This window comes from Coregonus lavaretus (genome assembly GCF_964263955.1).
Source record: "Coregonus lavaretus genome assembly, contig: HAP1_SCAFFOLD_3414, whole genome shotgun sequence".
NCBI classification, from domain to species: domain Eukaryota; kingdom Metazoa; phylum Chordata; class Actinopteri; order Salmoniformes; family Salmonidae; genus Coregonus; species Coregonus lavaretus.
This window is the reverse complement of record NW_028156469.1, coordinates 41,410-54,393: the sequence shown is the minus strand read 5'-3', so window position 1 is coordinate 54,393 and position 12,984 is coordinate 41,410. Positions and strand designations below refer to the sequence as shown.

The window sequence follows — 12,984 nt, the reverse complement described above, 5'->3', positions numbered from 1 at the left end:
ACTAGGAGCGCTGCCTCTGGATGAGCGTTTTCCTGTTTACTTATGGCCTTATACAGCTCATTCAGTGCAATCTTAATGCCAGCATCGGTTTGTGGTGGTAAATAGACAGCTACGAAGAATATAGATGAAAACTCTCTTGGTAAATAGTGTGGTCTACAGCTTATCATGAGATACTCTACCTCAGGCGAGCAAAACCTTGAGACTTCCTTAGTATTAGATTTCGTGCACCAGCTGTTGTTTACAAATATACACAGACCGCCACCCCTTGTCTTACCGAAGTCAGCCGTTCTATCCTGCCGATGTAGCGTATAGCCCGCTAGCTGTATGTTGCCCATGTCGTCGTTCAGCCACGACTCGGTGAAACATAAGATATTACAGTTTTTAATGTCCCGTTGGTAGGATAACCGTAATCTTAGGTCATCCAATTTATTTTCCAATGATTGAAGATTGGCTAATAGGATTGATGGGAGCGGCATATTACCCGCTGGCCGTCGGATCCTTACAAGGCACCCCGACCTACGTCCACGATATCTCCGTCTCTTTCTCACGCGAATGACGGGGATTTGGGCCTTGTCGGTTGTCTGTAGAATATCCTTCGCGTCCGACTCTTTGAAGAAAAAATCTTTGTCCAAATACGAGGTGAGTAATCGCTGTCCTGATATCCAGAAGCTCTTTTTTGGTCATAAGAGACGGTGGCAGAAACATTATGTACAGAATAAATTACAAATAACACGAAAAAACACACATAATAGCACAATTGGTTAGGGCCGTAAAACAGCAGCCATCTCCTCCGGCGCCATCTTAATAACTATTTATGCTACGCACAATCCACAGCTAGACAATGCAAATAGTCTGGGTGCAGCGACACCTCCAGAACCCTTCTCACGGCTATGATTCTATAAGGAAATAAATGATGAAGTGCAGCCCTGGAGAGATGCAAGTTGCAGGCTCATGTCTATCAGGGCAGAGAGGTCATAGAAAGTGAATCTCATTATACAGGCTTCTCTCTCTCACCACAGCAATAGGCTACAAAGTTGCTCAAATCATAAACCCGGGCCGGCCCAACACGAATCAATTATCAGTTTTCACATTATGTTTTTCAGGAGAATTACAGAGGAGTCAACTTGAATTGGCCTAACTCTGATTGCTTTTATTATAATTTTTACATTGCAAACAGTGAAAAGTATTTTTCATGCCACGAGAGGTACCGGATCCTGGCAAATGGGTTCCGGAACGAAACAGTCCAAAACTGAGAGGTGCCAGATCCTGTTCTCAAATTAAGCACTGCATCTATAGCATTTCTTAATATTATTCAGTTCCTTTGGCTTTGATGCCTCATGATTGAGTATTGCTCTGTTCAAGTAGACTGTGATTTTGCTGTGATCTGATAGGGGTGTCAGTGGGCTGAATGTGAACGCTCTGAGAGAGTCTGGGTTGAGGTCAGTGATAAAGTAGTCTACAGTACTACTGCCAAGAGATGAGCTATAGGTGTACCTACCATAGGAGTCCCCTCGAAGCCTAGACCCCCAAAAAAAGAAACCTTGAGCGTGCATAACTATTCACCCCCGAAAGTCAATACTTTGTAGAGCCACCTTTTGCAGCAATTACAGATGCAAGTCTCTTGGGATATGTCTCTATAAGCTTGGCACATCTAGCCACTGGGATTTTTTCCCATTCTTCAAGGCAAAACTGCTCCAGCGCCTTGAAGTTGGATGGGTTCCGCTGGTGTACAGCAATTTTTAAGTCCTACAATATATTCTCAATTGGATTGAGGTCTGGGCTTTGGCTAGGCCATTCCAAGACATTTAAATGTTTCCCCTTAAACCACTCGAGTGTTGCTTTAGCAGTATGCTTAGGGTCACTGTCCTGCTGGAAGGTGAACCTCCGTCCCAGTCTCAAATCTCTGGAAAACTGAAACAGGTTTCCCTCAAGAATTTCCCTGTATTTAGTGCCATCCATCATTCCTTCAATTCTGACCAGTTTCCCAGTCCCTGCCGAAGAAAAACATCCCCACAGCATGATGCTGCCACCACCATGCTTCACTGTGGGGATGGTGTTCTCGGGATGATGAGAGGTGTTGGGTTTGCGCCAGACATAGAGTTTTCCTTGATAGCCAAAAAGCTCAATTTTAGTCTCATCTGACCAGAGTACCTTCTTCCATATGTTTGGGGAGTCTCCCACATGGCTTTTGGCGAACACCAAACGTGTTTGCTTATTTTTTTCTTTAAGCAATGGCTTTTTTCTGACCACTCTTCCGTAAAGCCCTGCTCTGTGGAGTGTATGGCTTAAAGTGGTCCTATGGACAGATACTCCAATCTCCGCTGTGGAGCTTTGCAGCTCCTTCAGGGTTATCTTTGGTGTCTTTGTTGCCTCTCTGATTAATGCCCTCCTTGCCTGGTCCGTGAGTTTTGGTGGGCAGCACTCTCTTGGCAGGTTTGTTGTGGTGTCATATTCTTTCCATTTTTTAAATAATGGATTTAATGGTGCTCCGTGGGATGTTCAAAGTTTCGGATATTTTTTTATAACCAAACCCTGATCTGTACTTCTCCACAACTTTGTCCCTGACCTGTTTGGAGAGATCCTTGGTCTTCATGGTGCCGCTTGCTTGGTGGTGCCCCTTGCTTAGTGGTGTTGCAGACTCTGGGGCCTTTCAGAACAGGTGTATACAGTTGAAGTCGGAAGTTTAGGTACACTTAGGTTGGAGTCATTAAAACTAGTTTTTCAACCACTCCACAAATTTATTGTTAACAAACTATAGTTTTGGCAAGTCGGTTAGGACATCTACTTTGTGCATGACACAAGTCATTTTTCCAACAATTGTTTACAGACAGATTATTTCACTTATAATTCACTGTATCACAATTCCAGTGGGTCAGAAGTTTACATACACTAAGTTGACCGTGCTTTTAAACAGTTTGGAAAATTCCAGAAAATTATGTCATGGCTTTAGAAGCTTCTGATAGGCCAATTGACATCATTTGAGTCAATTGGAGGTGTACCTGTGGATGTATTTCAAGGCCTACCTTCAAACTCAGTGCCTCTTTGCTTGACATCATGGGAAATCAAAAGAAATCAGCCAAGACCTCAGAAAATAAATTGTGGACCTCCACAAGTCTGGTTCATCCTTGGGAGCAATTTCCAAACGCCTGAAGGTACCACTTTCATCTGTACAAACAATAGTATGCAAGTATAAACACCATGGGACCATGCAGCCGTCATACCGCTCAGAAAGGAGACGCATTCTGTCTCCTAGAGATGAACGTACTTTGGTGCGAAAAGTGCAAATCAATCCCAGAATAACAGCAAAGGAAGATGCTGGAGGAAACGGTTACAAAAGTATCTAAATCCACAGTAAAACGAGTCCTATATCGACATAACCTGAAAGGCCGCTCAGCAAGGAAGAAGCCACTGCTCCATAACCGCCATAAAAAAGCCAGACTACGGTTTGCAACTTCACATGGGGACAAAGATCGTACTTTTTGGAGAAATGTCCTCTGGTCTGATGAAACAAAAATAGAACTGTTTTGCCATAATGACCATCGTTATGTTTGGAGGAAAAAGGGGGATGCTTGCAAGCCGAAGAACACCATCCCAACCGTGAAGCACGGGGGTGGCAGCATCATGCTGTGGGGGTGCTTTGCTGCAGGAGGGACTGGTGCACTTCACAAAATAGATGGCATCATGAGGAAGCAAAATTATGTGGATATATTGAAGCAACATCTCAAGACATCAGTCAGGAAGTTAAAGCTTGGTCACAAATGGGTTTTCCAAATGGACAATGACCCCAAGCATACTTCCAAAGTTGTGGCAAAATGGCTTATGGACAAATAAGTCAAGGTATTGGAGTGGCCATCACAAATCCCTGACCTCAATCCTATAGAACATTTGTGGGCAGAACTGAAAAATCGTGTGCGAGCAAGGAGGCCTACAAACCTGACACAGTTACACCAGCTCTGTCAGGAGGAATGGGCCAAAATTCACCCAACTTATTGTGGGAAGCTTGTGGAAGGCTACCCGAAACGTTTGACCCAAGTTAAACAATTTAAAGGCAATGCTACCAAATACTAATTGAGTGTATGTAAACTTCTGACCCACTGGGAATGTGATGAAGTAAATAAAAGCTGAAGTAAATAATTCTCTACTATTATTCTGACATTTCACAACCAGGCAGGATATAACCCCACCCACTTTGCCAAAGCACAGCCCCCACACCACCAGAGGGATATCAACAGACCACCAACCTACTACCCTGAGACAAGGCTGAGTATAGCCCACCAAGATCTCCTCCACCGCATGAGCACGAGGGGACGCAAAACCGGACAGGAAGATCAAGTCAGTGACTCATCCCACTCAAGTGATGCACCCCTCCTAGGGACAGCATGGAAGAGCACCAGTAAGCCAGTGACTCAGCCACCGTAATAGGGTCAGAGGCAGAGAATCCCAGTGGAGAGAGGGGAGCCGGCCAGGGAGAGACAAGCAAGGGCGGTTAGTCGCTCCAGTGCCTTGCCATTCACCTTTATTTAGTGCTTTATCTGGGTAGCCGGAGAGTAGAGTATTGTAGTAGAATCCCAGTGGAGAGAGGGGAGCCGGCCAGGCAGAGACAGCAAGGGCGGTTCGTCGCTCCAGTGCCTTGCCATTCACCTTTATTTAGTGTTTTATCTGGGTAGCCGGAGAGTAGAGCATTGTAGTAGTCAAATCTAGAAGTGACAAAAGCGTGGATTAGCTTTTCTGCATCAGTTTTGGACAAACAGTTTCAGATTTTTGCAATGTTACGAAGATGGAAAAAAGCTGTCCTTGAAATATTCTTCATACGTTCGACAAAAGAGAGATCAGGGTCCAGAGTAACGCCGAGGTCCTTCACAGTTTTATTTGAGACGACTGTACATCAAGATTAATTGTCAGATCCAACAGCACCTTGTCCCTGTCTCTACACCTCCCTGTCCCCATCCGGGCCGGCCGGGACCTTGTCCCTGTCTCTCTCGCTCCCTGTCCCCATCCGGGCCGGCCGGGACCTTGTCCCTGTCTCTATACCTCCCTGTCCCCATCCGGGCCGGCCGGGACCATGTCCCTGTCTCTCTCGCTCCCTGTCCCCATCCGGGCCGGCCGGGACCATGTCCCTGTCTCTACACCTCCCTGTCCCCATCCGGGCCGGCCGGGACCATGTCCCTGTCTCTATCGCTCCCTGTCCCCATCCGGGCCGGCCGGGACCATGTCCCTGTCTCTATACCTCCCTGTCCCCATCCGGGCCGGCCGGGACCTTGTCCCTGTCTCTATCGCTCCCTGTCCCCATCCGGGCCGGCCGGGACCATGTCCCTGTCTCTATACCTCCCTGTCCCCATCAGGGCCGGCCGGGACCATGTCCCTGTCTCTATACCTCCCTGTCCCCATCCGGGCCGGCCGGGACCTTGTCCCTGTCTCTACACCTCCCTGTCCCCATCCGGGCCGGCCGGGACCTTGTCCCTGTCTCTCTCGCTCCCTGTCCCCATCCGGGCCGGCCGGGACCTTGTCCCTGTCTCTATACCTCCCTGTCCCCATCCGGGCCGGCCGGGACCATGTCCCTGTCTCTCTCGCTCCCTGTCCCCATCCGGGCCGGCCGGGACCATGTCCCTGTCTCTCTCGCTCCCTGTCCCCATCCGGGCCGGCCGGGACCATGTCCCTGTCTCTATCGCTCCCTGTCCCCATCCGGGCCGGCCGGGACCATGTCCCTGTCTCTACACCTCCCTGTCCCCATCCGGGCCGGCCGGGACCTTGTCCCTGTCTCTATACCTCCCTGTCCCCATCCGGGCCGGCCGGGACCTTGTCCCTGTCTCTATACCTCCCTGTCCCCATCTGGGCCGGCCGGGACCATGTCCCTGTCTCTCTCGCTCCCTGTCCCCATCCGGGCCGGCCGGGACCATGTCCCTGTCCCCATCCGGGCCGCCTGGGACCTTGTCCCTGTCCCCATCCGGGCCGGCCGGGACCTTGTCCCTGTCTCTATACCTCCCTGTCCCCATCTGGGCCGGCCGGGACCTTGTCCCTGTCTCTACACCTCCCTGTCCCCATCCGGGCCGGCCGGGACCTTGTCCCTGTCCCCATCCGGGCCTTGTCCCTGTCCCCATCCGGGCCTTGCATAACTGCAGCGGGAGATTAGGCCTGTATGGATGTTCTCCATGTGGTGTGTACTCCGGGTAGCTGGAAAACTGTTGCTAAGTTTGCAGCAGCAGCAGCAGCAGCTCAGTGGATTTCCTGTGGCTGAATGAAGCATCCCAAATGGCACCCTAGTCCCTGTTTAGTGCACTACTTTATACCCTATAGGCCCTGGTCAACAGTAGTGCACTATACAGGAAATAGGGAGCCATTTGGGACAGCCCGAGTGTAGGTCTGCCAGATGTTTAGCTCCCAAATCAGATCTCCTAATACTCTGATGCCACTGGATTAATCAGAGAGAGAGAGAGAGAGAGAGAGAGAGAGAGAGAGAATGGGAGGGGGAGCGATAGAGAGAGAGAGAGAGAGAGACAGAGACAGAGACAGAGAGAGAGAGAGAGAGAGAGAGAGAGAGAGAGAGAGAGAGAGAGAGAGAGAGAGTATAAACTACACTATAAATCATACAGGCCCATAGCTGTTCTCTCTCTCTCTCTCTCTCTCTCTCGTCTCTCTCTCTGTCTCTGTCTCTCTCTCTCTCTCTCTCTATCGCTCCCCCTCCCATTCTCTCTCTCTCTCTCTCTCTCTCTCTCTCTCTCTCTCTCTCTCTCTCTCTCTCTCTCTCTCTCTGTTCTCTCGCTCTCCCTCTCTCTCTCTCTCTCTCTCTCTCTCTCTCTCTCTCTCTCTCTCTCTCTCCTCTCTCTCTCTCTCTCTCTGTTGATGTAGAGTTAAACTATAATCATTATTCAAATAAGTCCCCCCAGTCCCACATCCATGATCCATGAGGTTGAGATGTGATGGGAGAGGAAGGATTAATGGTGTTTATATAAACATGTCCTCTGTAGCTAACTTTAGATAATGATTACTGTATGATCTCTCTACTACTCTTCACTTTTATTAACCCTATTAACCCTGTAGTACTCCTATTAACCAGACCCTCTCTCTCTCTCTCTCTCTCTCTCTCACTCTCTCTCTCTCTCTCTCTCTCTCTCTCTCTCTCTCTCTGTCTCTCTCTCTCTCTCTCTCTCTCTCTCTCTCTCTCTCTCTCTCTCTCTCTATCGCTCCCCCTCCCATTCTCTCTCTCTCTCTCTCTCTCTCTCTCACTCTCTCTCTCTCTCTCTGCAGGTGACTCCCTGAGTTCAGAGAACCCCTCCTGCTAGGAACGGCCTCTCTCCGTCCGCGTCGCTGGGCAGCCCATGCTCCCGCAGTGCACCATGGGTAGCTCTCCAGAGGTGCTGTCATGGGCGTCGTGCCCCAGCCTGCTTGTTGGCAAGCTGAAGGAGGAGCTAAAGAACACTGTGGTGGGGGACGGCGTTAAGAAAACTTCCTCTCCCAACGCCCCAGCCCCTCCCCTTCCTCTACCCCCCCAGATCATCACAGATCTAGCTCCTCCCACACACCTCCTGGTTCCCCTGATGACGCTCGCCCCGCCCTCAGGCCAGGACGAGGAGGCTATGCTGGGCACCAGCCCACCAATCACAGCGCTCAGTGAGGACTCTGGGCGGGAGCAGAGACACTTTGACAACAGCGTGCTCCAATTGCAGGAGCACGAGGAGGCGGAGTCACCGACGTCATGTGGCCAGGGGGAGTGTGGCAGTGGGGGCGAGGGGGAGGGGACAGGGGAGGGGATGTGTCCCATACACCAACACCACCCTGGGTCTGGAACACACAACCAGCCTCACCCCCGTGATGACATCAAACTGCACTTCCACAGAGCACCGGGAGGAGGGGGGTTCCTGGATGGGCTGTTCGGCTGTCTGAGACCCGTCTGGAATATCATAGGGAAGACCTACAGCACGGAATACAAGCTGCAGCAACAAGGTACACATTCCTATGGTGCCAAATGCCTACTACTCATATGCAGCTGTCAGAGTGAACTGTGGGTAAAGGTGAAATCCTGGGGGTAGAGGTGAAATCCTGAGGGTAGAGGTGAAATCCTGGGTGTAGAGGTGAAATCCTGGGGGTAGAGGTGAAATCCTGGGGGAAGAGGTGAAATCCTGGGGATAGAGGTGAAATCCTGGGGGAAGAGGTGAAATCCTGGGGGAAGAGGTGAAATCCTGGGGGTATAGGTGAAATCCTGGGGTAGAGGTGAAATCCTGAGGGTAGAGGTGAAATCCTGAGGGTAGAGGTGAAATCCTGGGGGTAGAGGTGAAATCCTGAGGGTAGAGGTGAAATCCTGGGGGTAGAGGTGAAATCCTGGGGGTAGAGGTGAAATCCTGAGGGTAGAGGTGAAATCCTGGGGGTAGAGGTGAAATCCTGAGGGTAGAGGTGAAATCCTGGGGGTAGAGGTGAAATCCTGAGGGTAGAGGTGAAATCCTATCCCCCCAGAGTGAACCGGGGGTAAAGGTGAAGTCCTGGGGTAGAGGTGAAATCCTATCCCCCAGAGTGAACTGGGGGTAAAGGTGAAATCTTATCCCCCAGAGTGAACTGGGGGTAGAGGTGAAATCCTGGGGGTAGAGGTGAAATCCTGGGGGTAGAGGTGAAATCCTGGGGTAGAGGTGAAATCTTATCCCCCAGAGTGAACTGGGGGTAAAGGTGAAATCCTGGGGTAGAGGTGAAATCCTGGGGTAGAGGTGAAATCTTATCCCCCAGAGTGAACTGGGGGTAAAGGTGAAATCCTATCCCCCAGGGTGAACTGGGGGTAAAGGTGAAATCCTATCCCCCAGGGTCGGTTGCACCAGCTGGGCACACGCCTAGTCATAACGATATGGGTTGTGGTCAGACAGACATGGGTTTGGCTTTGTGGTTGGTCAGCTGGCCATCTGGTTTCCACTAAGGTACAACTGGGCGGCAGGTAGCCTAGCGGTTAGAGCGTTGGGCCAGTAACTGCAAGGTTGCCGGATCGAATCCCAGAGCTGACAAGGTAAAAATCTGTCATTCTGTGCCTGAGCAAGGCAGTTAACCCAGACGTGGATGTTGATTAAGGCAGCACCTGCACCTCTCTGATTCAGAGGGGTTGGGTTAAATACGGAAGACACATTTCAGTTGAATGCATTCAGTTGTACAACTGACTAGATATCCCCCTTTCCTTAACACTATGGGTTCAGCAGGACCCCTGTATATCACTATTGATACAATGTCTGGCCGTACAGCCGATTGGCAACGTACAGCATATTGAGAAATCATGTGACTAAACTGAATAAAAATAAGAAACTACACTATGAAACAAAGATAAATGACATAAAGAATGATAGTAAAAAGCTTTGGAGCACCTTCAATGAAATGTTGGGCAAAAAGGCAAACTCAGCTCCATCATTCACTGAATCAGATGGCTCATTCATCACAAAACCCACTGATATTGCCAACTACTTTAATTATGTTTTCATTAGCAAGATTAGCAAACTTAGGCATTACATGCCATTAACAAACGCTGACACTACACATCCAAGTATATCTGACCAAATTATGAAAGACAAGCATTGGGTAATTTTGAATTCCGTAATGTAAGTGTAATACCTTGCTAAAACCAAGTATAGAGTTTATTTGTTATAATTCATTGGTATTAGATTTAAAAGGTGATCGAATAGCTCCTGATTTGTAATTTCATTAATGCATTTCTTTTGAAGCAATGTTTTTAAAAAATGTACAAGTGAATAGGTTGGTTTACTTTTAAGTTTAAGTTTCCCACGTATCTCGTTAAAAGTTTTGACCAATGAGGTAACTTGTTAAGTTGTGGCCAATGGGAGAGTGGACTGGTTGCTGGGAGAGAAAAGTTAGTGGGGTTGGTGAAGGAAAAAACGACCAAAGGAAACGATAAAGAGAGAACAAAACCATACCTACAGAGTTTTTTGAAGGGAAATCCTGATTTTATTTCTATAAGAGAGTGTTTATTATTTCGTTAAGAAAGACCTAGTGGAGACTGAAGCTGCCGTCGCATTGTGGAGACATTCGACATCCTAGAGGTTAGCCTAGCATCGTGCGAGACTTGGAGAGAATTGCTTGTGACGATCAACGAGTTCGGGTTTCCAACGGATGTCTGTTGCTGCTACGGAGTACCGGCTGCATTGACGGCTGTGTTCGCTGTGGATCTTGTGAGGACACCTGCACGGAACTACTATATTTTGCTGAGGCATTATCTACAAGTAGTGAGTAACTACAAATGTGGGGTGGACTTCAGGACTTTATGTATGTCGTCATTTTTTTATGAGCTCCAACGCGCGCCCAGGGTTTAAGCAAGCTTGCAAATAATTTGGACATGGGTTGTGGAAAAATCATTGGGGTTTATTATTTTTATTTATTTTGATGTGATACATTGAAAATTTGATTAATATAGATATTGAACCTTATGTCTGTTGTATTGGTGGAGTCATTTACTGTTTCAGTTTCATTTAATGCATGGGAAAGCATATCCTTATAATAATAACCAAGTCTATAATCATTCTATCTGAAGTAATACCCTATTTGTCATTCACCCTAGCAAGTTTACAATAGGGATTCTTATTGGAGATGTCCTTCTCACCTAATATCCCATGCTGTTCAGATATTCTAAATAAGGTAATATTGTGAGAGTCAAATTCGAGCCTGGTGAGAGGGTTACATAAGTGTGGAAGAGGTGAAACAATTTTTGTTGTCTATCAACAATGACAAGCCACCAGGGTCTGACAACTTGGCAACTTGGATGGAAAATTACTGAGGATAATAGCGGATGATATTGCCACTCCTATTTGCCATGTCTTCAATTTACACCCACTAGAAAGTGTGTGCCCTCAACCTCAGGCCTGGAGGGAAGCAAAAGTGATTCCCCTACCGACTGGCTCAAATAGCCGACCAATCCACCTCTTACCAACCCTTTGTCAACTTTTTAAAAAAATGGTGTTTGACCAGATCCAATGCTATTTCACAGTAAACACATTGACAACAGACTCTCAGCACGCTTATAGAGAAGGACATTCAACAAGCACTTACACAAATGACTGATGATTGGCTGAGAGAAATTGATGATACAAATATTTTGGGGGCTGTTTTGTTAGACTTTTTGCGGCTTTTGACATTATCGATCATAGTCTGCTGCTGGAAAAACGTATGTGTAATGGCTTTACACCCCCTGCTATATTGTGGATAAAGCGTTACCTGTCTAACAGAACACAGAGGGTGTTCTTTAATGGAAGCCTCTCCAACATAATCCAGGTAGAATCAGGAGTTCCCCAGGGAAGCTGTCTAGGCCCCTTACTTTTTTCAATCTTTACTAATGACATGCAACTGGCTTTGAGTAAAGCCAGTGTGTCTATGTATGCGGGTGACTCAACACTATACACGTCAGCTACTACAGTGACTGAAATCACTGCAACAATTAGCAAAGAGCTGCAGTTAGTTTCAGAATAGGTGGCAAGGAATAAGTTAGTCCTAAATATTTCAAAAACTAAAAGCATTGTATTTGGGACAAATCATTCACTAAACCCTAAACCTCAACCAAATCTTGTAATGAATAATGTGGTAATTGAGCGAGTTGAGGAGACTAAACTGCTTGGAGTAACCCTGGATTGTAAACTGTCATGGTCAAAACATATTGATACAACAGTAGCTAAGATGGGGTGAAGTCTGTCCATAATAAAGCGCTGCTCTGCCTTCTTAACAGCACTATCAACAAGGCAGGTCCTACAGGCCCTAGTTTTGTTTGCACCTGAACTACCGTTCAGTCGTGTGGTCAGGTGCCACGAAGAGGGACTTAAGAAAATTGCAATTGGCTCAGAACAGGGCAGCACGGCTGGCCCTTGGATGTACACAGAGAGCTAACATTAATAAATACATGTTAATCTCTCCTGGCTCAAAGTGGAGGAGAGATTGACTTCATCACTACTTGTTTTTGTAAGAAGTGTTGACAAGCTGAATGCACCGAGCTGTCTGTTTAAACTACTGGCGCACAGCTCGGACACCCATGCATACCCCACAAGACATGCCACCAGAGGTCTCTTCATAGTCCCCATGTCCGGAACAGACTATGGGAGGTGCACAGTACTACATAGAGCCATGACTACATGGAACTCCATTCCACATCATGTAACTCATGCAAGCAGTAAAGTTAGATTTAAAAACAGATAAAAATACACGTTATGGAAAAGCGGGGACTGTGATGCAACACAAACATAGGCACAGACACATGCATACACACACACGATAACATACGCACTATACACACAAGGTACACATGGATTTTGTATTGTATATACAGTGGGGAAAGAAAGTATTTAGTCAGCCACCAATTGTGCAAGTTCTCCCACTTAAAAAGATGAGAGAGGCCTGTAATTTTCATCATAGGTACACGTCAACTATGACAGACAAAATGAGAAAAAAAAATACAGAAAATCACATTGTAGGACTTTTAATGAATTTATTTGCAAATTATGGTGGAAAATAAGTATTTGGTCAATAACAAAAGTTTCTCAATACTTTGTTATATACCCTTTGTTGGCAATGACACAGGTGAAACGTTTTCTGTAAGTCTTCACAAGGTTTTCACACACTGTTGCTGGTATTTTGGCCCATTCCTCCATGCAGATCTCCTCTAGAGCAGTGATGTTTTGGGGCTGTCGCTGGGCAACACGGACTTTCAACTCCCTCCAAAGATTTTCTATGGGGTTGAGATCTGGAGACTGGCTAGGCCACTCCAGGACCTTGGAATGCTTCTTACGAAGCCACTCCTTCATTGCCCGGGCAGTGTGTTTGGGATCATTGTCATGCTGAAAGACCCAGCCACGTTTCATCTTCAATGCCCTTGCTGATGGAAGGAGGTTTTCACTCAAAATCTCACGATACATGGCCCCATTCATTCTTTCCTTTACACGGATCAGTCGTCCTGGTCCCTGTGCAGAAAAACAGCCCAAAAGCATGATGTTTCCACCCCCATGCTTCACAGTAGGTATGGTG

General features: G+C 47.4%; 1 protein-coding gene across 1 annotated transcript in view; it reads left to right on the top strand.

The window, feature by feature from the left end:
* Positions 1–7,267: 7,267 nt before the first annotated feature.
* The window catches only part of LOC311126312 (mitogen-activated protein kinase kinase kinase 13-B-like), a gene marked incomplete at its 3' end in the record, with an annotated part of 46,803 nt that continues 41,086 nt past the window's right edge, over positions 7,268–12,984 (top strand). The window contains exon 1 of the mRNA XM_084200322.1: positions 7,268–7,941. Within this exon, the coding sequence (XP_084056448.1) occupies positions 7,317–7,941 (625 nt within the window). The remainder of the gene's footprint in view (positions 7,942–12,984) is intronic.